The 27,948-nt window shown below is 39.1% G+C and overlaps 1 protein-coding gene across 6 annotated transcripts in view; it reads right to left on the bottom strand.

Annotated features, from left to right (window-relative positions):
* Window positions 1-27,948, bottom strand: part of LOC145284712 (band 4.1-like protein 4A) — a 402,359-nt gene that overhangs the window by 99,012 nt on the left and 275,399 nt on the right. For 3 of the 6 annotated variants that reach the window (XM_080133620.1, XM_080133623.1, XM_080133622.1), the window contains exons 12-14: window positions 5,362-5,431; window positions 4,270-4,356; window positions 1,488-1,604 (exon numbers count right to left, since the gene is read on the bottom strand). In XM_080133620.1, coding sequence (XP_079989746.1) covers window positions 1,488-1,604; window positions 4,270-4,356; window positions 5,362-5,431 — 274 coding nt within the window. The remainder of the gene's footprint in view (window positions 1-1,487; window positions 1,605-4,269; window positions 4,357-5,361; window positions 5,432-27,948) is intronic. The other 3 variants (XM_080133625.1, XM_080133621.1, XM_080133624.1) reach the window with 1 other exon arrangement.

Raw genomic sequence — 27,948 nt, 5'->3', positions numbered from 1 at the left:
AAAAAAACAAAAGCTTCAACGTTTGATGCATTTTTCGCCAGGAAGCCAGTACCTTTAGAAAGCTTGATCTAGTAGCACCAGAGTCAATTCAATAGATGGTTAAACAACTGAGTACTTCTGTAAAGCTATCGACACCCTAGTCTTCCCATCAAATTTTATGGTGAAATACTGTATTTAGATTGCAGTGTACGAGCTCATCCTTTAGAAGATAATATCCATTTCAATAAGTAGATGGAAGCTGAACAGCTGAGTGTCCACAATTTTCACGTGGTGTATATTATCTATCGCCAACATGATAATCCCTTGCAAAGTAATTTAGTCCAGAGTATTAGTGACCTGTAATTCTGTGATTGAATGAAGCAAAGCCAGCTATATATGTAATCAGCTGAACAGCCATTGCAACTGATTCTTCCTTTTCATTTGATATGATGGCCCAGGTCCTGATTTGAAACAGACCCAAAGTCACATGATCCAATCTCAATGATGCCTTATCTATCTTACCTGAAAGTCCATACATAAAGAAACATGACATCTATTTTGGGAGGAATACAGCTCTAACAAGCAGAGCAAATCACCAAATTTCAGCCAAAATGCATCCATGGTTTAGGTAGATATCAGTCACCATGTTATAAAGCTGTTAAATACCATAAAGAATGAATTGACAAAAGTGTTCACAAGTTCTTCCTTTTTGAGACATTCCAGTATTGGTAAATCTGGAATCAGCCAAATGCCAATCTCCCTATTTGTTATTTTTTACTGAATTTTGAATTACCACTCTGCCTAGAATGTCTGCATCTTTATCACATGGATGGTATTGTTCACCTTGCATTTCATCGATTCAACAATGTAAATTGTGTTGCATACCTTGCATTTTTACCTCTACTTTGAATAATAACGTAAACTTTGTTGAAGTACAAATAAAAAGTGAATCACACATACAAGTTTTCAGAATGGTGGTGGTGGTGGTGGTGGTGGTGGTGGTGGTGGTGGTGGTGGTGATAGGGCATTAATAAAAATGATTTGATATATAGACATAAACTTTATTTTATACATTTTCTGAAAAGTAAAATCAAGTTTTTCCAGAATTTTATTTTTTAACCGATTTATAAAATTCATTATATCATTTTCTTTTTGATAATTAATATTTAATTTCAATGAAGTCAATATTCAATATTAGTAGTCAATACTTTTCCTTTGTTTGAAATAGATTCATAAGAAAATACTGAAAAAAATAATGAAAACGAATGTAAAAAGGTTTAATGTTAAAATAAACAGAGCAAAAATGTTAGTTTTGAAGGAAAGCAAATTCAATATTAGCTTTGTTAATCCAATATTTAAAAATTAAATTAAAACAATGCTAAAACCTAATTGAATCATATTCGTTATAGAAATTTAACTAAAACTATTTTCAAATAATTTCTCATGCCAAATTTATTCAAGATTTTCAGCTTTAATGGAATGAGAAAATGCTGAAAATAGTAGTTTACCTTCTTTTGTAGCTTGATTCGCTGTCACTGCCAGAAATGGCCCTTCTCTGAACTTGAAACTTGAGTTTATCACTTTTTGTAGACATAGGCGAATCTTTTCCGGATGTATACAATCCCCTGAAAAGGTGTTGGAGGTGAAATGGTTAGGATAAGTCTTCTAAGGTTGATCAACTTATGGGCTTTAAAACTTATCAACCAACATCAAATCTGCATAGATTTAAATGATTTTTATTCGAATTATTCAATAGAACATTTTTTATTTATTTATTAATTTTATAAGATTTTGCATTTTAGTTGCATTATAAAACAAGAAAATATAAAAATGGTGTTAGAGATTAAAGATAGCGTTTTAAGCAGTGTTTTATTATTAAACAGTAATTTTCATCATCTATAAAAATATTAATAGTTAGAGAAAATAAATTTGCATAGTAAATTATAAACTATTAAAAGCAAAAGATTCTTTTAATCAATGAAGTCAAACTGCATTGACATTGGATAAATTTTGAATACAAAAATGAGTTGATGAAAATTATAAAGCTTTAGTTTAGAAAAAGGAAAGAGTAATTAGATGAAGCTCGCAGATAATTGCTTTATGTGTAAGATATTGAAGGATGAAATGGATTTTCATAAGTGCGGTTTATTTCTTTCATCTGATGCAAAAAACTTTTCCGAAAATCGTTTTAACTTCATAATTTTCGTTTTTTCATAACAGTTTTGAGTTTATTACAAAATCTTTAAGTGAAAATAGTTTTAATTTAATTTTAATTTTAATTAATGATATTAATTAATGACAAAATCAATTCAAAATGTTTTTACTATTTTTATTTATGAATTTTGCTCAAATTTATCTGCTCTAAACTTAATGGGAATTGAGGATATAAAAATAATTCAGAATGAAAGTATCGAAATAAACATTTTATTAATAATGGATACATAAAAAATTATATTTAAAAGCACAACAAAAAGATTCCTATTGAAATGTAATCAAATGCATCAGTTTTGTGATCTGTACTTTTTAGACTTTACATTTTTTTGATCAACCCACAAAAGAAAATGTGTAATAACTCCTTTTTTGTCCCTCAGTCCTCATTCAATGAGTGATTTTTCTGACAAATGGTGAAAAAGCTGCTTAAAGGTCGGTAGTACTTGGTGAACAGTAGTCTGAGATGTGGGAAATTTTTCTGTCTCTATGTCTGTCCTTGTGGCCATGTCACTAGTAAGGGTGCTGGAGGTAAAGGTTTTGTCTGGGCTGACGTTATCCGCCTGATAGTCAGGGACCCGAACCTTGGATTAACCACTAAGGAGGCTGTCCTATCAGCAGGCGCAAAGTACTGGGACTGCTGTATTGCCATTTGGTGAGTGGATCTGGACCATGCAGTAGTCTCTGGTGGGGCCTCTCGATGCCATACTAGTGGGTAATTGTTACGGCTTTACCTGTCTTTTTCTCTCTTATATCTCACAGGATTAGTGAATCTCTTGACAAAGGCTTCCTTTCTAGGGCAATTGCTCTTGACATATCAAAAGCCTTCGACAAGGTATGGCATAAGGGTCTACTTCACAAGATTTCCAGCTACGGTATAACTGGAAATGTTTTCTCAATCATTAAATCATTTCTCTCCGATAGGCTCATAAGAGTAGTGGTCGATGGACAAAAATTAGAGGCCTGCAGTATTAATGCTGGAGTCTCTCAGGGGTCAATCCTGGGCCCAACTCTCTTCCTGATCTACATCAATGACCTCCCTAAACACATACTTAAATCATTCATTGACATCTATGCTGATGACACGACCATCTACGGCAACACATCAAAGGCTGTAAATGACAAAGTTCTCTCTGATGCTCTCTCCTCTGATCTCGAGCGCGTGGTTCAGTGGGGGAAGACGTGGCTGGTTACCTTTAATGCATCTAAAACCAAACTCCTATCTTTACATCATCAATGCTCTGATCCCCATCTGGCATCAATTGGGATGGATGGCTCTTGTCTGTGAGAAGCCCCGTGTTTTGACAAGCTTCTGGGTTTGACCTTTACTCCTGATCTGAAATGGAACACGTACATCAAGTGTGTTGCCAAGGTCGCTGGAAAGATGGTGGGATCCTTCTACCGCTCCAGAAGATATCTCACTACTGATGCAATTCTCTATCTATATAAAAGCCAAGTACATCCAAGGATGGAATACTGCTGCCATATCTGGGCAGGAGCTGCTAAAAACAGCCTATCCTGCCTTTTTGATTCCGTGCATTTCAAGCTGGATTTATTGAACCAATGTAAAAAAGAATTCCCTCTATGCTAAAAAGTGTTTCTCAGATTAACTAAGCAGAAAAGTTTGTTTGGTTTTATTAATTTTTTACATGCAGGACTGAAATTCGTTTTCTTACAAACTCATAGAATTTAATAATTTTGAATTCCTAGTTCGAATTATAGGTATAAGCCCAACAATAAAACAAACTTTAATAATCAGTTTGCAAAAATAGTTTTAAAACAGTTGAATTTAAATACTGCATCCATCTCTTCACCAAAGTTGATTGAATATTAATGAATACCACTAATATTTTGTTAAACAACAACAACAACAAAAAAAGTTTATTATAAGGAGTATTGGTCGATAGATTTAGGCCAAGGAAAGTTTAAGCTTAATTTGGGAATTTCTTTAGTCAATTTTGGAGGAAAGAAAAACCTATCTTATATGCAAACACATATAGTAATCAGAAAATGAGTGAAGAAAAGAAAAAAGCCAAAGACTACAAATAGCAGAAGATATGTAAAATAAAGCATCGGAAGTACCCAGCTGAACTAGATTCCCACGGGTACGACCTTGTGCTGCGAGGTGAGTCTTTACTGGGTAGTTCTGGAAGACTTCTGAGACGAGGCCTACAGAAAATGAGATAAAAAAACATTCACAAACATGGCTTTCACAATTGAAATTAATAGAATCAGATTATATTTTATTTGCATCATCCAGATTAGCATAGAAGTGTCATGGTTCATTTCTGTTAAAAAATTTAGCCTTTAACTCTTGGATTAATATGGACAATTTTTCAAACTTTATCTAATATCTGTTTGCTTAATTGATTTTAGTTCATATTTGCGTTACTTAATGGAAAATAAGTAGTCAATTTTACAAAACAAAATTTTCAAAGAAAAATTAATTTTATTAAGAATTTTCTAGAATGTTTTAAAATGTATTTTCTAAGTATACATAAATAAAGAGATCAATTGCTCAGTTTTAAAATAAGGTAACACTTGAAAACAAATGAAAACAAATTCACATGAAAAAATACTGAATTGGGTCAATAACTCTGATGAGGATTGAAAATAAAAGTTGTATTTTGACTGCTGAATCTAATACACAGCTTTCAATGCTTATAGCCTGCCATTTATTATATCAGCAGGTGTACTATTGCAATCATGAAATTAAAACAATGATAAATGATAATCTTTTAAATATGGGAAATAACACTTTTAGTGCTATTTAAAAGTCATAACAATTTTGATATAAACATATTTCAGTTGAATTTGCAAAAGCATTTGCTCATTAAAGAATTAAAAATTATAAAAAAATAAAATCAGATATTTTTGATATTCATATCCTTCAAAATATATTTTGTTCATTTCCTGATGGTAAGTATTATGTAAGAAGTAAATATATTTCAACATTAAATGAAATAAATTTTCTTTGAATCCAATATCTAATTAATAACATGAATTTTTTTTACAATTTTGTAAATGTTCTACAATAAGAACTAAGTTTGAATGATCGAAAGAAATATTTTGTTAAAAATATTTTGTGCATATAGTTTATAATTTATAGGAAATTTATATTTTGATAGATATAAAGAAATGGAAATTAAAAACAGAAAAAACATTTCAACTTACATGCGAACACTTTCTGGACTGATTGTCATTGATAATGTACCTTTGGATGCTTGATCACCATAACAACTCACTGAAAATTAAAAAAATGTTGTAAAGTATGTTTAATCAAGTAATAGTATTTGATGGAATTTTGATGTGAGAAATTCCAGTTGACCTTGTCAATGGACAATACATCAAACTAGAGGTGTTGGCCCTTGATTTCAACAAAGACGTGACTCACCTCATTTTATGGGTAGAGGAAACGCTTTACAGGTCAATTTTGAATCTGCAAAGATGGAAATGAGATGTTCATGGAGATCATAATGTAGTTGTGTCTTGCTCTGTGTGAATAAGCTCAGCGAGTTTGACATCATACCATTGAAGCATTTGATAAGTTCACAAATGTTCCTATACCAGTGAGGCATTTCTCCAAGGATTAGTATGTTTTGAAATGCAGTTATCCTTAATTATGGTAGCATGTTCTAGGATCATGATTTAAATGAATGACACTTGCTTCTTGTTATGGTGTGATGCTGATCAACTCTATTTTGGGGAATGGATGGACTCTTTTAGACACTATAAAGTTTCAACAAAGTATTATGGTGAAAATGCCACAATATTAGATGTAATATACTATTTTGTACTTCTACTCTTTTAAATTTTCTTTTTCCCAAAACTTTAGTTTTAGTGACCTTGCCACTTTTTGTCAAGAATGGAATATCGAACGCGCATATGGAAGGTTTCCAACTATTTCCAAGAACATTGGTACACATTCTAAGAATCACAGCTATAGGAGTGATAGCATAATATATTTGATGACTTGGCTAAAATTATGGTAATTTATTATACTTCGGATTGTCAGCTGCTGAAGACAGAAATAAACTCAGTATTATAACAACCTTTCATACAAGATTATTGGTGTGATATGCTGTTGTAAAGGGACAACGTTTATTATACAAATTAACATAAATAAGATTTATATTTTCTTTTTATTCTTGTTGCTGGAGTTGGTCTTCAGATAATCTTTACAGTGTCCACTAAAACGAATATAATACTGTTTAATATAGTTTGTCTGAAGGTTAAGATACACTCAAATTTTATCAAGATCCATTATTTGCTTTGAAATTTTATACTGAGAAAGGCAGCAATTAATCATCTAATTTTCGCATATTTTTAATTAGTCACTGAAGTTTAAAGAAAGCCAATATCTGGGTCAAGACTCCTCTGTATCATTACCAATCAGTATTAATAACAAGACGGTAATAAAGGTAACTGATTATTTCAATTATCTTGACTTGCAATATTTCTCAATAAACTAACAATAACAAGTTCATTGGTAAAGCTAGGGATGTGTTCACCAGATTATGCAAGACACGTCAAAAATCAATGGCAATAAACACCAAAATTCCAGATCTATCAGGCATGTGTGGCTTAGTATGTTGCTATGAGGGATCTTAAACAACTTACACTAGACAGAAAAACCTCCCACTCTTAACTTGGATTTCGAATGACATATCTAGAATATTAGGTGGCAAGACAACATTGTGATGCAGCAAACAGGATTTGTAAAGTTTCTGTCATACCAATGAAATGACTGTGATAATCAGGAATGTTTATCAAATAAAACATCGCCATGTAACAATAACAAATTGTCTGTCCAGTACTGTGTTCTAATGAGTCTTTAAGCAGAGATATTGAAGCGAAAACATGGAATAACTTCCAGATTATTGCTGCAACTGATCAGATACTGTATGAGAAAATGTCAAGAAATTTGCAGACACGCATAAAATACTGGATACAAAAAACAGCAGAATAACTTTTGTGTTTTACACACCATTTTTATATGCATGACTTGTACAAAACGTGTCATTTAAGAACTGGATTACCATCTCATCATGGACATTTTTTGCAGAGGATTGAAACACAGCGCTATCATTTTCTTACATATTTGATTGATTGATTGGTTTTACAGCATGTGGTCATTTAATATCGGAGATTTTTTTTTATATACATTAATAGTTATAAGTTTTATGTATGTATCTGCTGTTCAGTGTCTATGTTTATATAGTTAGAATAGGTATTTTTTTTTTTAGATTTTGTTGAGTAATAACGTTATCTTCAGATATTAGAGAATGGTAGTTGGGTCTACATGAGTGAATATGTCCTTTACAGTTTTTTCATTATATAGATTCAGTCGGTTTGTTTTCAAGTCTTCGCATCTTATTAATATGTGATTTACTGTGTATGGTTCCTGGCAGGGTATGCAGAGTGGGGCTTCTTTTTTGAGTAGGTAGGAGTGTGTTATAGAGGTATGGCCTATTCGGAATCTTGTTATTATAACTTCCTCCTTTCTGGTCATTCTTTTGTTTGGTTTCTGTTTTCCTATGGTTTCCTTGATTTGGTATAGCTTATTTTAGTGCAGGAGTTCCACGATTCTTGCCATGTGTTTTTAATTTATGATTTGTTTTAGATCGGTATGAGGGATCTTATCTTTGGTTATGGTTAAACTTAATGCTGCTTTTGCTGCTTTGTCAACGGAAAAGGATGTTTTTATTGTTAGAAATATTGTCAAATCTATTTAGGGTTTTGGTGATTATTGGGTTCGTTGGTTTCCTGTTTTCCAGTGTTTCGAGTACTGATTTGGCATCTGAACAGATAATGAATTGTTTATCTTTAGAAGATTCTATAAGATCACGTGCCATACCAATGGCTGATACTTCGGCACTGGATGCTTTGTCTGGTAATCTTTTGATTAGGATTGTTTTCTTGTGTATGGCTGCACATCCAATGTTGTCTCCATCTTTTGAATCGTCTGTAAAATTGTTGAGTGTTTGGAATATTTATCTTAAATTATTTTGATATATGATTGGATTGGTCTTACTTTTAGGATACTTAATTAGGTCTGATATTATTTTTGGTTATTTTGTCAGCCAGCGGGGATATTTAGGTTTTACAGATTCGTGTATTGTTGCAATGTCTATCTGGGTTTTATTTATGGATTCTTCCATATGTAGGCTAAATGGTTTTATAGAATTTTCTTTTCTATCGAAGAGGTTTTTGTATTGGGGATGGAAGACATTTATAGGCAGGATTAGTTTGACATGAAGCCAATTTTGTATAATATTGTAGTCCTAGTTTTTTTCTTCTAAGTGACAATGAGGGTTCATCTGTTTCTACATATACAAGGGGTGTGCAATAAGTGTGGTTAAAAGTAAAGAACCTTACCTCCTGCATCGTGCGGTTCGTGTTAGGAAAGAAAAAAAAGAGAAAAAAAATGGCTGCCCCCTGGTATTTATGGACTGATGATCACGTGATGTGACGAGAGAGGGGAGGGGGTATGCAAATGAGATGTGGTTGGGTCTCTCTATAAAAGAGCCATCTTCTTTATTTTGGGCGTCAAATTGGAAAGTGCAGAGAGAAGAGAACAGTTGGATTTGAGTTTGAGACTTTTGATCTGAGGTTAAGTTCAAATTTAATGTCAAGCTATATTGAGCAGCGATATCCTGAGGACATTTACTGGAGAAGATGACGTGGTTGCGTGGCTTAACAAGCTGAAGTTGGTGGCAAGGCTGCAGAAGATCGAGGATGTAGCCACGTTAATACCAATGTATTTGGAAGGAAGTGCTCTAGTGGTCTATCTAGAAATGGGAGAGACAGATCAGGCCATTGCTGAGAGCGTTGAAAACCAGTTAAAGACCGCATTTTCCGAGAGTGTGTTTGAGGCTTACAACAAGCTCAAAAGAGTCACCTGGACTGGGCAGTCTATGGACGTATACGTGGCAGAGATCAGGCGACTAGCAGGATTGGCTGGATATGGGGGATGCAGCCTTGAGAAGACTGTAAAGCTGGCGCTTGTAACTGGTTTCCCCGATCGCATCTCGATGGAACTGCAACGACTTACTGATATTGAAACCATGGAGGTGGAGGAGATTCTAAGGCATGCTAGAGTTTTGGCGAAACAATCCAGTGAGCTGGGGGCGGTCGCGGCTGCTGTGGCAAGCAGAAAGGAGAGACCAGTGATGAAGCAAGGCCGTGCATTTACCGGTAAATGCTTTCGATATCAAGGACCACACCTGATGAGAGACTGTAGGGAGCCACGGCCAGACATTATCTGTTTTCGGTGTGGCCAAGTAGGGCACATTAGCAGGAATTGCCCTTCACTTCCAGGAAACGAGTAAAGGGGTGCTATTGCTCCAGTAGTCACCCCTTTTATACTGAACAGGCGTATGAGAGTTTGTTGCCACAGTTAGTGATCATAATCAATGGAAAGAGGGCTAGAGCTCTTGTTGATACTGGATGTACAACAGCACTCATTACTACGAGCATCGCCAACTCTTGGAATGGAACCAGCAACGTTAGAGTGGTGGATGGCAGAGAAGTGGAATGCTGTGGAGAGGCCAATGCGGAGATTGTAGTAAGGAATATGCCATTGCAGCTAAGAGTGATCGTGCTGGATAGACTGATTGCAGGAATTGATGTGGTGCTGGGCCTGGATGCGATAGACCGACTGGGAGGAGCTACTATTGCTAAAGGCCAGGTGAAGTTTGGCAATCAGAGTGTACTGGGAATAACAGGAAGTGTAGCCAGGAGTGATACCAACCAACCGTCGAAACCCCGACCGTGTCTGATTGAGGATGATGACTTTCGAGCCTGCTTAGATGGCGAAAAATGGATGGTAAAATGGCGATGGACCGCGGAGCCACCTGTATTGACGAATCGGGTCAGCTGCTACAAAAGTACACTGAAAGGAGCTGCAGAGCTGCAGTTTGAAAAAGAAGTTAAGAGATGGATAGATGAAGGAATATTAATGCCGTGGTTAGGGAAAGTTGAAGAAATTTTGCTACTCATGGCTATGGTCCAACCTATTAAGAAAATTGAGCCAGCGTTGGATTTCCTTGAGTTGAACAAGTTTGTCGCTTGTCACACAAAGGACGGAATCGACGTGTGTGAAGAAGTCGTAAGGAAATGGAGGAGGATGAAGCAGGCAACTAAAATTGTGAACCTGAAGTCAGCCTACCTCCAACTTAATGTGGATGAGAAATTGTGGAAATATCAATTGGTAGAGTACAAAGGTCAAGTTTATTGTCTGACCAGATTAGGATTTGATCTGAACTCCACACCCAAGATAATGACGGCAGTTCTTAAGACAGTGTTGGCCAAAGATGATGCAGTGAAGAGAGGCACCTGCTCTTAAATCGACGATGTACTAGAGGATGAAAAAGAGGTGACTGCGGAAAGGGTGAGAGAGCATATCAAAGCATATGGACTGTCGACAAAACCGCCTCAGTCACTGGAAAACGGAATGGCTTTGGGATTTCGACTACAGAACAATAAGGCAGGAAAATTGATGTTTGGGCGAGGAAATGAGATCCCTGAAGCCAAGGTTGACCTAGCCAAGAGAGAGCTTTTCTCTATATGTGGAAAGCTGGTTGGCTCCTACCCAATAGCTGGATGGCTGCGAACTGTGTGCAGTTTTATTAAAAGGCAGACTGGGACAGACAGTTGGAAAGATGCAGTTGATCAACAAGTGCTTCTCATGATACAAGAAGTCATTGCAGAAGTGAAAAAAATGGACCCTTTGAGAGGAGAATGGCATGTAAAGGAGGGCCATGAAGGGGTGATATGGACTGATGCTAGCAGTGTAGCATTAGGGGTATTATTGGAAATAGGAGAAGTGGCTGTTGAAGATGCTGCTTGGCTACGCAAAAAGGATGATAGTGCCCATATCAATGTTGCGGAACTCGATGCTGTGATGAAAGGTATTAATCTGGCTCTAAAATGGGGGCTACAGATAGTGAACGTTAAAACAGACTCTGCAAGAGTGGTGTTGTGGATTAAATCGGAGCTGTCTGGTGATAAACGGATCAAAAAAAAAGGAGCAGCGGAGATGCTTATCAAGCGTAGACTTGGAGAGCTGGGAGACTTGGTTCAAGAATTCGAACTAAAGGTAACTATTACCTTAGTTCCGTCACAAAAAAATAAAGCAGATGGGCTGACAAGAATCAAGAAATCCTGGCTACACAAAGAAAGAGACGGGGCTCCAGCATGTTGTGCAGTAGAGAATTTAAAAGACCTGCATAACCTGCATCATTTTGGAAAGGAACGGACCCTTTACCAGGCAAGAAAAGTAAACCCGCACGTCACAATGCAAGACGTCCAAAAGGTGGTGGAACAATGTAGGGAATGCCAATCAATCGACCCTACACCGGCTAGACATGAAAAAGAGGAACTGCATGTTGAAGAGAATTGGCGGTTTGGTTTGGTTTGGTTTGGTTTTACGGCATATCAACCTTCTTTTTTTTTATTGGTTATTTAATGCCGAATTCAGTTTTTTTTTTTTTGGAATAGATATTTTAATTTAATCAGTGAGTCAAATCAGACTTTTTGTATCATTAGGTGATGTGCTTCCTTCCTTTTTTGGGGGTGGGATGTAAAGTTGGATTGAATTAAAGTTATATTCTTTTATATAGATTTACTTTTTTCAGAAATGTTATTTTGTTGGAATTTATTTTTTTATATACTTCTTTCATATTGTTGACATGGTAATAATTTTGCCAGATATGCGCGAGATCGCCACAATCCAAAAGAAAGTGTTTTACTGTAAAAGGTTCTTGGCATGCAAAACATTCTGGAGGGTCTTCTTTTTTTAGCAGGAAGGAGTGGGTTATGTGCGTATGTCCTATGCGAATACGGGACAAAATCACTTCCTCTCTACGTGATCTTCTGGCATCTGGTAATCGTTCTTCTATTGTGGGCTTGATCTTGAAAAGTTTATTATTTGGACAGTTATTCCATCTTTCTTGCCATTTCTTCATAATCAGATTATTTATTTGTTGTTTGTAGTCAGAATGTGGAATTTTTATATTGCTTTTAAGGAGTTTTAAAGCATTTTTGGCAGCTATGTCAGCTTTTTCATTGCCCTGAATTCCAGAATGACTGGGGATCCAGCAGAATTTGATACTTTTGTTTTGTGAGAGAGTGTGTATTTGTTGTAGCAGTTTGATGAGTAGTGGGTTATTTAAATTTTTATTCTTTAAGGATTCGAGTACCGATAGGGAGTCTGAAAAAATTATAAACTTGTTGTGGGTAAGGTCAGTGATGAGATCTAGTGCCATATCTAAGGCTGTGGCTTCGGCACTAAAAATTGAGGCATGGTCTGGTAGTCGCTTCTGTAAGGTAATGTTAGTGGATACGACTCCGCATCCGGTTTTGTTGCTGTCTTTGGACCCATCTGTGTATATGTGCTGATGGTTTGGGTATTTTTCCTGAATGATAAGGAGTTTTTCTTGATAGGTTAGTGGATGGGTTTGATTTTTTGGGAGATTATTTAATTCAAGGATGATTTCAGGGTATTTTAGTAGCCAGGGTGGAAGGCTTAGTTGGTTGACATTATGGATATTGGTGATTGTGATACCTGCATCTTCTACTAGTGGTTTTGTACGGAGCCCAAAAGGTTTTATAGCTTTTACTTTTTGGTAATATAGATTTTGGTAATTTGGATTGAAGGTACAGTTAGAGGTTGCATTTGTTGGCTGTGATTTTTCTCTATCATAGAGCGAGTAATCTAGTGAGTTTGCAATGCAGTTGTAAGCAGGATTTTCTGGGCAAGAGAGAATTTTGGTCAGGTATTGTAAGGCTAGTTTGTCGCGTCGAATTGATAATGGGGGTTCATTGGCTTCTGCATAGAGACTATCGATGGGGGAAGTTCGGAAGGCTCCCAGCGCAAGTCTGAGGCCTTGATGTTGAACGGTGTCCAATATCTTTATATACGACTTTCTGGTGGCACTGTAAATGAAGCTACCATAGTCTAGTTTCAGTCGCACTAGTGACCTATATAACTTTAATAGGGTTTGTCTGTCCGCTCCCCAATCTGTGTGGGCAATGACCCGCATTAGCTGTAGGGTTTTATTACATTTATTTTTAAGATGTTTTATATGAGGGATGAATGTAAGTTTTTTGTCTAGTATTAACCCTAAGAATTTATGTTCATTTACAACAGGAATCGGAATATCATTTAGTTTTAAAAGAGGATCTGGGTGCAGTTTTCTTAGTTGACAAAAGTGCATACATTTTGTTTTGTTAATGGAAAATTTGAAGCCATTCTTAGTTGTCCATTTTTTTATTTTGTCAATGCATTGTTGAAGTTGACGCTCAATTATATGGATATGTCTTGAGCTATATGCAATTAAAAAATCATCAACATATAGAGAGCAATCCACGCCTTGGTTTATGCATCCAACAATACTGTTAATTTTTAGGCTGAATAATGTTACCGACAAAATACTTCCCTGTGGAACTCCCGTTTCCTGTTCTTTGATGTCCGATAGGCATGTTCCTACACGCACATTGAATAGTCTATTATTTATGAAGTTGTTGATGAAGATGGGTAGTCTTCCTTTCACTCCAGTTTCTTTGAGATCTTTCATGATGCCATACCTCCGCCTTTTCAAGATCAAAGAAAATAGCAGTCATATGCTTTTTTTGTATAAATGAATTTCTGATGAAAGTTTCTAAACGAATTAAATGGTCTGTTGTGCTACGATGTTTTCGGAAGCCACACTGAAAATTAGTTATTATTTTATTTGTTTCCAGAAACCAAATTAACCTGGTGTTGACCATTTTCTCCATGATCTTACACACACAGCTTGTTAGAGCTATGGGGCGATAATTGGAGGGGTCAGATGCATCCTTTCCTGGTTTTGGTATAGGAATGACTGTGGCTTGTTTCCATATGGCTGGAAGATTGCCATTGAGCCAGATGTCATTATAAATAGAAAGTAAATACTTTAATGGTTCATCTGGTAGTTGTTTTAGAAATTCATGTTATCTTATCAGGTCCCTCAGCCGTGTTGTTGGCTTTTTTTTAATGAATCCTTTAGTTCATGGATGGTAAAAGGTTTGTTGTATTCTTCCTCATTATTACTTTTAAAGTTCAGTTTGTTTTTTTCTGATTCCTGTTTAAAGATCTGGAATTTTTTATTGTAATTTTTAGAAGATGAATTATTTGCAATAGTATCTGCAAGCAGGTTTGCCATGTCCTCTTTTTTAGTTATTTTACTATTGTTTACACAGAGGTGGTTGAGAGGGGAACTGGTGTTTTTTCCTGATATTTTCTGAATCATATTCCATACAGTTTTGTCTTTAGTGATGTTATTGATTTTAGACACAAAATTCTTCCATGATTCCCTTTTGGCTTCGTTTATTGTTCGGCGTGCTTTAGCCCTGCATATTTTAAAGTTGTTTAAATTCTGAGTAGTTGGTTGATTGTTGAATTTTCTTAATGCAGCACATCGTAGCCTGATAGCCTTTTTACAGTCATTATTAAACCAGGGACGATTATACTTGGTTGATGATTTTGTTTTAGGAATACATTCTTCTGCTATTGAGATAATGATATCTGTAAAGTGAGTGATTGGGTCTTTCTCACATTTTTCAGGTAGGAGTTTGTGTTTGCATAGTAATTTGAATTCATTCCAGTTAGCTTTTTTAAGGTTCCAACGAGGAATTTTTGAGATTATTTCAGGACCAAAATGTTCTAAAGTTATTGGGAAGTGGTCACTTCCACAGGTATCTATATGCACTGTCCAATTGTAATCTATAAAGATACTAGAATCACTTATAGAGAGGTCAATTGCTGAGGACGAATTTGTAGCGGAGTGAATAAAGGTTGGTTTTTTGTTGTTATATATGCATAGATTGTTGTTGTTGATAATATTTTCTATAATGATTCCTTTTCTATCTGTGTTTGAGCATCCCCAACTAACATTATGACTATTAAAATTGCCTAATAATAAGAAGGGGCGAGGGAGTTGGTTGATGAGTTTTTCTATTTCGGTTTCATCTATGTGGTCGTTTGGAGGCAGATAAATGGAGCAAATTGTGACCGTTCTATGTAGGGTGGCTGTGACAGCAATTGCCTGTAAGTTAGTTTGTAGATTTATTTGGCTTTGTGCTGTGTTTTTGTTAATGAGAATGGATGTTCCTCCTGAAGCTCTATTTGGGTTATTTGTTGTATAGTTGTATTCAGTAAAACTTTGAAGATTGATATTTTCAGATGGTTTTAAAAAGGTTTCTTGTAGGCATATTATTGTGGGACATAGATCGGATATCAGTAGAAGTAATTCATTCCGGTTGGCTTTTATACCTCTGCAATTCCATTGGATTATTTTGTTGGCTATAGTTTAGATTTTATGTATTTGATTTCCTTTTTGTCTTGGGAATAGGGGTGTTTTCTTTTTTATGGGAGTTTAGAAGTTTTGTCTTCTATTTCCATTGTTTCCAAGGAGGTTTTAAATTTATTTTGGTCTGTAGTTCTTGTATTTGAATCATTGGACTGTTTCATGTGCGTTTGAGCACTTGTGAGCTTTTTATCATTGATAGATTCGGTTTCTGTTTCCATGGCTTCTGGTTCTTTGTGTTCAATTGGTTTGTTAGCTTTTATGCTTGATTTATCTCTGCTTTTAGATGTTGAGCGAGATCGTGGTTTGGTTTTTGTGGGGCTGGTTTTCTTTGAGGAATTTTTCCCATTTATTGTTCTTGTCTGTTCGGATGTTTTTGGAGAATCTTTATTTTTTTGCTTGTTGTTATCTGTTTTTATATTAGAACTCTTGTGGGGGATTAAGGGACTCTCCTTATTGTTGGTATTCTGCTCTTCAGAGTTCTCTATCTCCAATATCTTAAAGCTATTGGAGAGGGGAATTTGTGGATTTATTTGTAGTTTTTGTTTAGTTAAGTTTGGTTCTGGTTTGTTTTTTTGGATTTGTTTCTGGTCTACTGGGTGTGGCGTTTGGATTTTTGGTTCCAGTGAGTTTTTTTTTCATTTCTTCAATTGTATTTATCAATATTTTGATTTGGTTGGTGAGGTCTTGGATTTTTATATCGAGGTTTGTTGTGCAATAATTGTTATTGTGTTTATTTGTGTTGGGAATATTCTTTTTGGTTATTTCGGAATATTTAGCTGTTACTGCCTTTTTCCTTGCTTCTGGGTAGGTGATGTTTAATGAGTGTTTAATTTTAACAATTTCTTTTTCTTTTTTCCAGATTTCACAGTCTTTGGAGTAGGCACTGTGATTTTCTGTACAATTGGCACATTTATAAGTTTTTTGACAGTTGATATGATTGTCGTTTTCTCCACACCTTCCACAAACTGGCTGGCGTGTACATCGGTCCTGATGATGACCAAACTTTTGACATTTAAAGCAACGCAGTGGGTTGGGGATGTATGGTTCGACTCTTTGTTTCTCATAGGCTATTTTTATTTCTTGTGGAATTTTTTGTTGGTAAAAGGTTAATATATATGAGTGTGTGTTTATCATTTCTCCATTTTTTTTAATTTGAATTCTTCTGACATCCATTACATTTTGTTCTTTTAGATTTGAACGGATTTCGTCGATGGAGCAAAGTGAAAGTTCAGGGCTTTTCACAACTCCTTTGCATATGTTTAGTGTTTTGTGAGGGTAAGTTTTTATTTTTAAATTGTCAAAATGTTTCCATTTTAAAAGTTCATCTGCCTGTGCTTTAATAAAAATTTCTATCAAAAGATTACCATTTCTTAATTTTTTCACTAGTTTAGGTTTGACCCTTTCTGATAGTATTTTTTCTATCTTGAAGGGAGAGAGTTTGGTTAAAGGCACTTCTCCAATTGACTCCATTACTATGAAGTTTGGATAGTTATCCGATTCCTCATTCGTGTCACTGTCCGAACTGTCTAAAAATCTTTTTTTACTTGGATTTTTATAACTCATATTGGGTTCGTTTTTTTAATTCATCATCCCTGCTCCCCACCCACCTTGGAGCCCTACTTGGGATGCGCACAGGGGGGAAGCCCATTCGCCCTGGCTACAACAGGGTTACAGGTATGATATACTTGTACATAATGTAGGCATCGAGCACTCGTGTATCTTAATTTCTCCCATCCAAGTAAAATATGGGAAAGATCAGAGAAAAACATCCATGTCTAGTCCTTGTTCACTATATACAATTGACCCTCAGCCACCGCTTTCACCACTTGTTTGGGGATCAGTATTGATGGGGAAGTGTTGTGTATTATTTAGATTTGGTGTAGATTGTATGCGTATAAGTGGTGAGCTAGACGTGACCAGCCAATTGATTGGATCGGGCCTCTCCGATCGCCCGTCTGGCCCAGTACGAGGCCAAAGTGGAGTGTTGCAACTGATACCTTTATTTCCCTAGGTATCAGTTGCTCAGCCACCAGGATCCTTTTCGTAGACATTACGGGATGCCACCTACGGCCAACAGGTGGCCCCATTGAGGGACTTTTACTCTCTGCAAGGGGGCAGTCAGTCTATTCTAATGCCCCACTGACGGGGTTGGGAAGTAGAAAAAAAAAAGGGAAGGGGGCTGTTGTTTTTGTTTTTGCAGAACATAATTAAGTTTTACAAAAGAGAATAGGAAACAAAAACGGAAAATCGATGTAGGTGCATTTCGTCTCAGGAAGCCAATAGACAGCCTGATCTGGTAGCACCAGAGAGAATTGGCGGAGATTGGCCATTGACATCACACATTATCAACATGAACCGCATGTAACTATGATTGATTGTGGGCCTGAGAGAGTAGCAATATGGCGGAAAATCAAGAATGAAACAGCAGAAGAGATAAAGAGAGTTGTCGAGGAGGTTTTTATGGAAAGGGGGCCAGTAGAAGAGGTGTTGGTGGATAATGGTACGTCTTTCCGCTCAGAAGTTTTTAGAGACTTATGTGTGAAGTGGAATGTGGGGCTATATCTTAGAGCTGCATACCGTCTAAGTGGAAATGGAATTATAGAGAGGCACCATCGCACTATGAAAGCTGTGGCATCAAGAAGCCAGATTTCGCCCCAAGAAGCAGTTTTTTGGTACAATATGACGCCGAAGGCTGGTCAAGACGAAAATTTAGTGCCGCACCAGTCTATTTTTTCTTATGAATGGCGACATCCATTGGCTGTAACACAGAGAGAAGAACAGGCCTGCGTGGACATCGCAGTTGGTGAAGAGGTGTGGGTGAAACCACCCAATTCTCGTTGCACGACTCACTGGGGAAAAAGTACAGTGACTGAAGTACTCTCCAAAAACAAGGTAGCGATTGACGGAATGCCTCGTCACATTTTAGATATATGGAGAGTCTCCTTGCCATCAGAGGAAGGGGAGGTTGATGCTGATGTTGAAGTGTCTGAAGAAGAGCCTCTTCGACGATCGCACCATGAACGAAGACGCCTAGCATGGATGGCGGACTATGATACTAATTATTGTACTTAGAGATCAAGGGGCGATGTGATTAAAAGTAAAGAACCTAACCTCATGCATCGTGCGGCTCGTGTTAGGAAAGAAAAAAAAGAGAAAATAAAAATGGCTGCCCCCTGGTATTTATGGACTGATGATCATGTGATGTGATGAGAGGGGGAGGAGGTATGCAAATGAGATGTGGTTGGGTCTCTCTATAAAAGAGCCGTCTTCTTTATTTTGGGCGTCAGTGTGGAAAGTGCAGAAGGAAGAGAACAGTTGGATTTGAGTTTGAGACTTTTGATCTGAGGTTAAGTTCAAATTTAACGTCAATAAGTAATGCCCCTGACCCACTTTCAGTTGTCTGATCTAGCTGAAATTTTGCCTGTGCAATGATTTATATCTCTACGGGTTATGTAGTAAATTACAGCTCTGAACTAATTGTGATTTCTGTTTTACAGGTGTTTGAACTGAGTCAGGTGTGAAATGGAGCCTCTTGAATGTCGAGCAGTGATCCGGTTTTTGTATTTGAAAGGACGCACACCACAGGAGACTTTTGATGAAATGAAAGAAACTTATGATGATAATGCCCCATCATATGACCTTGTAAAATGCTAGCATCGTGAATTCAAACATGGCCGGAAGTCTGTGTAAACAGCTCCCAGACCTGGTCACCCTCTTCCGCCATTGGTGAGGCATCTATTCGTCAAGTTGAGGCTGCCATTTTGGAAGGTCGGCGCATTACTATTTATCAAATAGCCCAAGATGTCAAGATTAGTAAAGGGTCTGTGGAAACTATCATTCATGACCATTTGCATATGCATAAGGTGTCTGCCAGATGGATTCCCAGGTTACTTACACCATTCCAGAAGTGAGAACGCGTCGAGTGCTCGAGGATGAAATTGGAGATGTGCCAAGAAGATGAGTCAAAGTTTTTCAAAAGAATGATTACACAGGATGAAACCAAGGTCCATCACTATGATCCAGAGACCAAAGCCCAGTCAATGCAGTGGAAGCACTTGGATTCACCACCTCCAAAGAAGACAAGGGTGCAGCCCTCTGCTGGCAAGGTCATGCTCACAGTCTTCTGGGACCAGGACGGAGTAGTGATGATAGATTTCCTGGCAAAGGGTACCACAATTACAGGAGCCTATTATGCTTCACTTTTGAGGAAATTAAGGGAAGCTATCAAAATCAAGAGGCGGGGCAAGATCAGCAAAGCTATCCTCCTCCTGCAGAACAATGCTCCGGTCCACAACTCGCATGTTGCCAGACCAGAAGCACGGGCGTGTGGTTATGAAATTTTTCCCCATCCTCCCTACTCCACTGACCTTGCACCCTCTGACTTTCACCTCTTCCCAGCCATAAAGTTTTTGAAAGGAAAGCGTTTCCCAAATGATGCAGCCTTGATTTCTGAAGTCTCGTCGTGGTTGGAGGACCAACCTGGGGTGTTCTACAAAAACGGTCTCCAGAGCTGCATCAAACGATGGGAGAAATGCATAACTCTGGGTGGTTCCTATGTAGAGAAAGACTAATAGCTGTGCCAAGTTTCGTTGCTCTACTACTATGGGAAGTGGGTCAGGGGCAGTATTTATTGCACCCCGTCATAAGCTTTCCACTAGGGAGGTGGGGAAGGCTCCTAGAGCCAATCTTAGTCCTTGGTGCTGTATTGTGTCTAATTCCTTTACATAGGACTTTCTTGCGGATCCATGGATATAGCATCCATAATCCAACTTGGATCTGACAAGGGATCTATATAATTTAATTATTGAGTCTTTGTCTGCATCCCAGTCTGTATGAGCTACTTTTAAGAGTTGGATGGCTTTGTTGCATTTTTGTTTGAGGTATTTAATATGAGGAATGAATGTTAGCTTTTTATCAAAGATGATGCCCAAATATTTATACTGATCAACTATAGGTATTATTTCATTGTCCAGTTTCAATATTGGGTCATGGTGCATTTTTCGGATTTGGCAGAAATGGATGGCTTTTGTTTTTTCTTCTGAAAATTTAAATCCATTCTTTGTTGTCCATTCATTTATTTTGTTTTGACACAGTTGTAAATGGCGTTCTATTCTTGGAATATATTTTGATCTACAGCAGATCAGGAAATCATCCACATAGAGGACACATTCTGTTCCTACATTTATATTTTTAACAATGTTATTTATTTTAATGCTAAAGAGTGTGACAGACAGGATGCTTCCTTGTGGTACCCCTGTTTCTTGTTTTTACTGATAATCTGTAATCAGATTATTTGTCTCAAGGTACCATATTAATCTGCTGTTAATCATTCTTTCCATTATTTTGGAAATACAGCTAGTGAGTGCTATAGATCGGTAATTCATGGGATTTGTAGAGTCCTTTGATGATTTAGGTTTAGGGGTTACTATTGCCTACCTCCATATTTCAGAGACGTTGCTATTTTCCCAAATATCATTAAATATTTATAGTAGGTAATCAAGACGTATCAGGAAATTGTTTCATAAATTGATAGTGGATTTGATCAGGGCCAACAGCTGAGTCATGAGCTTTGCTTAGGGATACTTTTAGTTAATTTTTAGAGATGGCTGGTTGTATTTTTCTGTATTATTTGTCTGAAACTGGAGTTTTTCCTTTTCTGCTGTTTCCTTAATAATTTGGAGTTTTTGGTTAGAGTTTTTGAAGAGGAGTTTTTTGCAAAATTTTCAGCAAGATAATCTACCATTTCTTTCTTGCTAGTAATTTTTTGGTTATTATAGGTCAGGTGTTTAGTAGGGTTGCTGTTACTTTTTTTTATTTTTTTTTTTTACTTTTTTTTTTATTACATTTTCACCACAAACAAGGCACATTGCCACTTTGGTGGAGGGGGCTACTATCAGGGACAACAGTTACTGGGGTACTATGTAGGGATTTTGGCAGCAAGATGTCAGTTTACGTCACACTTGAACTACAGCTGGGGAAGGAACCCGAAGGGGAATTCCAAAGTCTAGCGGTTCCTAGTAAGAAACTACTGGAGTAGAAAGATCTTTTACATCTAGGGATCTCTACTGTGTGGGGGTGGGATTTAGCTGCCTGCCAGGTTTGTTAAGGGTGTTTACGTCATGGGGGCACAAGTGCTTGCAGTTCATTAGAGAATTCACCATTAAAATACTTGTAGAAAAGGCAGAGGGATGCTACATTTCGTCGATGGGACAGATGCTGAAGCTTAGATGACAGTTCAGGACCCATCAGATTGGCAACTCTCTTTTGAACCTTGTCTAGGAGCGAGAGACTAGTAGCAGATGCACCAGCCCAAATATGACAACAATACTCCATACATGGGCGAATGGTGGCCTTATAGAGGTACAGATTACTTTCAGGTGTTAGTAGTTTTCTAGCACGGTAGAGAGAGCCTACCTTCTTCGCAGCGGTCCTGGCAATGCTTTCAATGTAATTGTTCCAACTCATGTTTCCTGTGAACGTAAGGCCAAGGAGTTTGAAAGATGTACTTTCAGATAAAGAGTCATTGGCCATTGCTATTGGTGGTAGAGAAGGTTTCTTGTAATTATTGAAGAAAACCAGTTTAGTCTTGACAGCATTTAACGTGACCATCCATTTTTGTCCCCATTCCATTACAGGTTGGAGGTCATCCTCTAGTGTTTCTGTCATTTCTTTAGATATGTGTTCATTTGTTTTCCTGTCATGCCTGTTACAGAGTTTGGTGTCATCAGCATATATACCCATCTCAGAGGCAATCTTGTCGAGGAGGTCATTTATGAATATTAGGAATAATAGAGGTCCAAAGATAGATCCTTGAGGCACTCCCGCATTTATATCATATTGTTTAGATGCACGACCGTCAAGGACAACCTGGATTTTCCTCTTATCTAAGAAGGATTTAATTATGTTAAGTATTCTTCCAGTGATACCGTATGATCTAATTTTCCTAAGGAGACCCTCATGCCATACCTTGTCAAAAGCTTTAGATATATTTAGAGCTAACACTTTGTTTTCCCCGCTTTGTCCAGTGAATGGTATATACGTTCACAGATTAAAATTAGGATGTCTGCTGTGAAAAAATCCATATTTTGGTCAGTCAGAAGTTTAGCATCTGTAAGGTGATGAACTAGAGCTTGGTTAATTATGGACTCAAATACTTTGGTGATAAGTGGCAGAAGGATAATGGGACAATAATTTAATGGGTCAGTTCTTTCGCCAGAATTCTTGAATACCATAGAAGCAGTTTTTCAACAGTCTGGAAAGCAAAATTCAATAAGGCATTTGTTGCAGAGTTTGGAGAAAACTGGAGCTACTTTGGCGGAGCACTTTTTTAATAGCACAGCCAGGATGAGATCAGGTCCACATGCTTTTGAAGTGTCAAGGTTTTTTTATGATAGCGTGCACCTGAGCAGGGGTGATTTTCAGATCATCTAGTATGGTGTCTGTCCGCAAAGGAAAGTCAGGGAAGGGATGGTTGGAAGGGTCCAGTGTGGAATTAGAGGCAATCCGACTGGCAAGCATGTTAATCTTCTCAGTTGCTGAGCAAACCTTGTGATTGTTGGTTAATGGGGGAATTGTTGATTGTCCATTATTTACTACACTGTTGTAGATTTTCCAGAAGTCACGAGTTCCTAATTTTTGTGTGTCAATGCATTTTTTAATTATTTCAGTAAAATCTGAGGGAACCGTGGTCAGAAACAGATCTAGAAGTGATGTGTGTTGTTCTTGCTGGTCAAGGAAACGGGTTGGAAACATAACCATTTGTGATAGGGAGTGAGACATAGAGAAGCTATGTGTTGTGTTGCCTGCTGCCTCTGTGTAAGTAGAGAATCCAATCCAGTTTTTGTGGTGGACATTAAAGTCACCAAAGACATGTACTTGTGCGCTACTGTCTGTAAGGTTTGCGTTAAGCAAGCTGGTTTTCCAATCCGACAGCGTGTCGCCGTGAACGAATGTAAACCCATAATGGCGATTCGCCTGTCCTTTTATAAGGGGGATAACTCCACTTATGCAAAGTCTGAGCGAAAGGGAGGTAACTCCTTTCTGGCCTCTACATGTCCCTCCCCCTCATGACCACAAAAGCAAGTTGTTGTGGTCATCTTTTATGTGGAGAAATACTCGTGCGATTTCCCCCGCATTTGCGGCAACAAACCCCTTGGGGCTCTCGTCCTCTGACTTGACGGTTCCCTTAATAGAGGAGGACTGTATTTTTGGGTATCTCCTCCCGTGGTATCTTCCACTTCCATTTCTTCCTCATGCTCGCTTGGGGATTCCGTGTCGGCGTGTTGTTCCACCTCCATTGCCTCCTCCAGAGGTTGTGCCTGTGGGGTCTCCACATTTATAGGTGGGTTCGGGATTTCTTGTCTGATGTTACGAGGGCCATCCACTACCGGGTGTATTCTGCGGAGAAACCGACGGTTGCGCAATTTCACTCGATTGCTTCCATCGACCCGGACTTGGTACTGTCGGTACCCCTGGGTCTCCACGATTCTCCCCGTCTTTGTCCATCGACGTGGGTGGTTCCCGTCCTGGTTCTGGATCTGGACGTAATCTCCTACCTGGAGTTCCCGGAGTGGGCGACAATGTTGGTTGTAATACTGCTCGTTCTTCATGTGTCTTTTGGCCATTGCCACTTCCCTTAGTTTGCCTATTTCTGTCCACTGTTTTCGAACCTGGTATTTGTCCCGCAGGACAGGAAGGTGGTCTTTAATGACCCGACCATACAGCATCATGGCTGGGGACATGTCCAGATCTTGGACAGGCGTGTTCCTATGGGTCAGTAGTGCTCGGGCCGCCCAATCATGGCACAGGTGTCCATAACTGTCCGTATTGTCCGCCAGTATACGTCTCGCGGTTTTGACAGCTAGTCTGTGCGGCCGTTGCCTTGGGCATAATGCGCTGATGAGGTACGTTTTCGTATGCCCCAATTCCTCAAAAAGGAGTCGTATTCCTGGGATTCAAATGGTGGTCCACCATCCGACGAATTTTCTTCCGGTATGCCGTAGGTACAGAACCAAGTCCGCAAGGTATCACACACCGTCTTGGCTCTTCCCGACGTCATTAGGGCCACTTCAACCCATCCCGTATACCTGTCTGCGTATACCATAAAGTGTCTACCCTGCATCTGGACGAAGTCAACAACCACTTGTTGGAATGGAAATTCCGGGTCTGCTGGGGACATCAAGGGTTCCCTGGGCTGAGATGGTGCAATTTCATTGCACGTGCGGCACTGGGCTCTTGTTTGCCTGATGTTAGCATCCAACCCTGGCCAGAATAGTCGTCTCGCATTCGCCAGCATTCCGTTCACACCCTGATGAGCGGAATGAAGAGATTCCAATACCTCTGCGCGGAGTTGTCGAGGTATTAGGATTTTGTTCCCCTTGATGATCACTCCTTCCAGGCAATATAGCTCCTCATGCATAGGCCAGAAGACTCGAACTACGGTTGGGATATTGTTACGTGACTGGGGGAAGCCATTTTGAATCAGTTCTTTCAAAGTCCTGCATTCTTCGTCTCTGGCTGCCGCAGCCACAATCCTTCCCCATGTGATGGCTCTTAACGTAGTATCATTCTCGTACATTGATTTGTAGGCGGCTTTGACTGCGGTGTCAATGGATTGGTCCTGGTCTCTTGGTGGGGTGCCCGCTGGGTACCGAGATGCACAGTCAGGGGCCAAGTTGAGTTTCCCCGGTCGATGTTTTATCTTGAATTTATACATGAGTGACTTTTCCTTGAAGTTTAACAGGTGTGGGTTTTTTATATTCTTCAGGGCTCGGTCTGAAAATATCTTTATGAGCGGTAAGTGATCCACTGTAATCACCAAGTCTGGGCATCCGAGTATGAACATACGGCATGATTCCAACCCATAGATCAGAGCCAAGGCTTCACCTTCCACTGGTGCATATCGTGATTCCGCGTCGTTTGTAAAACGGGATCCCGCCAGGATGAGTTTCCAATGGCCATCCCCACAACTCATGTTTAATTCCCCCCTCACATCTACAGTGCTTTTGAAACAGAAAATACGATATCCCTGTTTTGCTGTAGTCTGTCGCGAGTCCTGTTGCTCTGTTCATTTCGAACGTTTGGATGCCTTTTTCAATTCTTTCCACTATTATTTTTTTTGGCTCTTGGAATACCTGTTCCAATGTCTCATCCCAATAAAATTTCCTTTCCTTTGTTTTCAGCAATTCTCGGACTGGGGCCATAACTTCCGCTTGTGAGAATGCATAGGAGACTTGGTTTACGAGTCCGAACCAGGACCTAACCCCAGTAATATTTGTCAGGGTGGGGAAGCTCAGGATGGCTTCAGTCATTCTTCTTGTGGGTTTGACCCCGTTCGCTATTACTTGAAACCCTGCGAACTCCACTTCCATGTCAGCAAAGTGAAACTTGTCTGGGTTAAACACAATCCCTCTATCTGTGCAGTGGTTTATATATTCAATTGTGTGCCAGAATGAGGATTCCATTGAGTTGTCCCACAGGAGACTGTCATCTATACACCGAGTTTTTCGAGCCATGTCCATGGTGATATCAAATTGACGGGTGTAGCCATCCTGATCCATGGAATCCTTGAGGGGCTCGACAGTACCTGTATCGACCCCATTCAATGATGAACGTGGTGGCATTTCGCGCAGCTGGAGACAGCGGTAAACTGTGGTAACCGTTCCACGCATCGAGTACAGTCTTCCTGGTATGTGCAGGTATTACCGAGACCTGATTGAATGGGGACGAAGTGTGGTGCATCTCCCTCATGGTCGCCTCGTTCAACTTTTGTAAGTCCACCGTCCGCCTTGGGGATCCATCCTTTTTTGGTGTGACCACCATTCTCGAGTGTGCCTACCGGTATGGGTTCGATTATCCCCAGTGCCACGTCATGGTCTATATCTTGTTTCACCTTTTCCTTCCAATGATGGGGGACAGGTATTGGTGTGTGGATTGCCGTCGGTGTCGCATCTGGGAGGAATTTTATTTCTAAGGGTTTACCCTTCATTACTTGGAGTGGTTGGTGTGGACAGGTATTGAATGCGCTGGCCTTGAAATGTTCCTTTAGCCATTGCTCCAATTTTTCTCTGTTAATGTCGGTTGGCTCCAATGGGATTGCTGCTGGTTTCCTCGGAGCCGGTGCTCTGCGCGGACACCCGCAAGGGGCCGTCTCTTCTGTTTCCGCTGAGCTGCTTTGCGATAATGATGTACGAAAATTGGATGGCAATAATTTCAGCTCCTTAAGTGCCGTTTGTGATAAGTAGAGCCCGGATGTGTTGTCAGCACATACACTGCCTGTCGTGTTTCTCTTGATCCCACCTTAATATGTAAAAACAGGACCCCCTTGATGTGTAACTGGCTATTTGTTATACCCCTTATCCGATGGGTAGTTGGAACCAAGTACCCATTTGGGTACCCGAGGAGTCCTTGAATCTCGGGGCCAACAGAGCAAGTTTGGGCTCCTGTATCCGCGAAGGCTTGGATGGCGTGGGTGCTCACTTTCATCGGCTTCTTTGGCACCCTTCCAAAGGTCGCATGGCACTTGTTCATTACAGTTACCTCTGCTGTAACTGAGGGGGGCGGTTCTGGGGCGCCCACCTGGAACTGTTTCCCATTCCACTCAAGGTGAGGAATGTTTGCCGGTTGTCTCTCATTGTGTCTGTGAGTAGGGGCTTTATCTGTGGTGCAAAACATGAACGACTCCCCACTTTTTATAGCCTCCGTTTTGGATCTATTAATTTTCCGGCACACCTTTTTAATGTGCCCTACTATTCCACAAAAGTGGCACTTGAGTCCCACTGCTGGGCAATCTTTCCGGTTCATCGATCCACCTCGGTGTAATGTTTTTCTGCAACCATTGCAAGGTTTGGTGTCCCGTGGGGTCGACAGGGCCTTTGCCTCATGCATTTGTTGTACTTGATTCGACCTTTGTACCCCAGACATCGCGAGAGGTTGTGTGGTATCGGAAAAGTGTGGAGTTGCCTTGTCTGTTGCCTCCAGGCAAACCAACTGTGAAAACTTTAGATCCAAGGTAGGAAGTGTAGCTGCCTCTGCCAGTACCCTTCTCTGGTGTTCGATATTTCTTAACCCTGCCATCATTTGCCCCGCAACCATATCGTCCGAGTAATTAACCTGCTGCCGGCAAGTGGGTTTGTTCGGACACTGAATACGAAATTCACAAAATTTCGCCTGGCCATGTAACCGCGATAAAAAATGGGTCACTGACTCACCCTCATTTTGTTTCATGGAGTGAAACGTTTGTCGGTGGACTTCCTTGTGTAAGCCTCGAACGGCCACCAGTTGTATTTGACGAAGAAGGTATTCCTCTGCCGTGTTGTTGAGTCGTTCTGGTCCAACGAGCTCAAACAGTAACCTGTTCGTTTCCGGTGTGCATGCTTCTCGCAGTTCGTTTCGAATTGCAGCTAGATTTTCGAGTCTGCACATCTCC

The sequence above is a fragment of the Euprymna scolopes genome, chromosome 9, assembly GCF_053919585.1.
Source record: "Euprymna scolopes isolate OS-2025 chromosome 9, ASM5391958v1, whole genome shotgun sequence".
NCBI classification, from domain to species: domain Eukaryota; kingdom Metazoa; phylum Mollusca; class Cephalopoda; order Sepiida; family Sepiolidae; genus Euprymna; species Euprymna scolopes.
The sequence above is the reverse complement of the archived record's forward strand: the minus strand, read 5'-3'. Positions and strand labels throughout refer to the sequence as shown.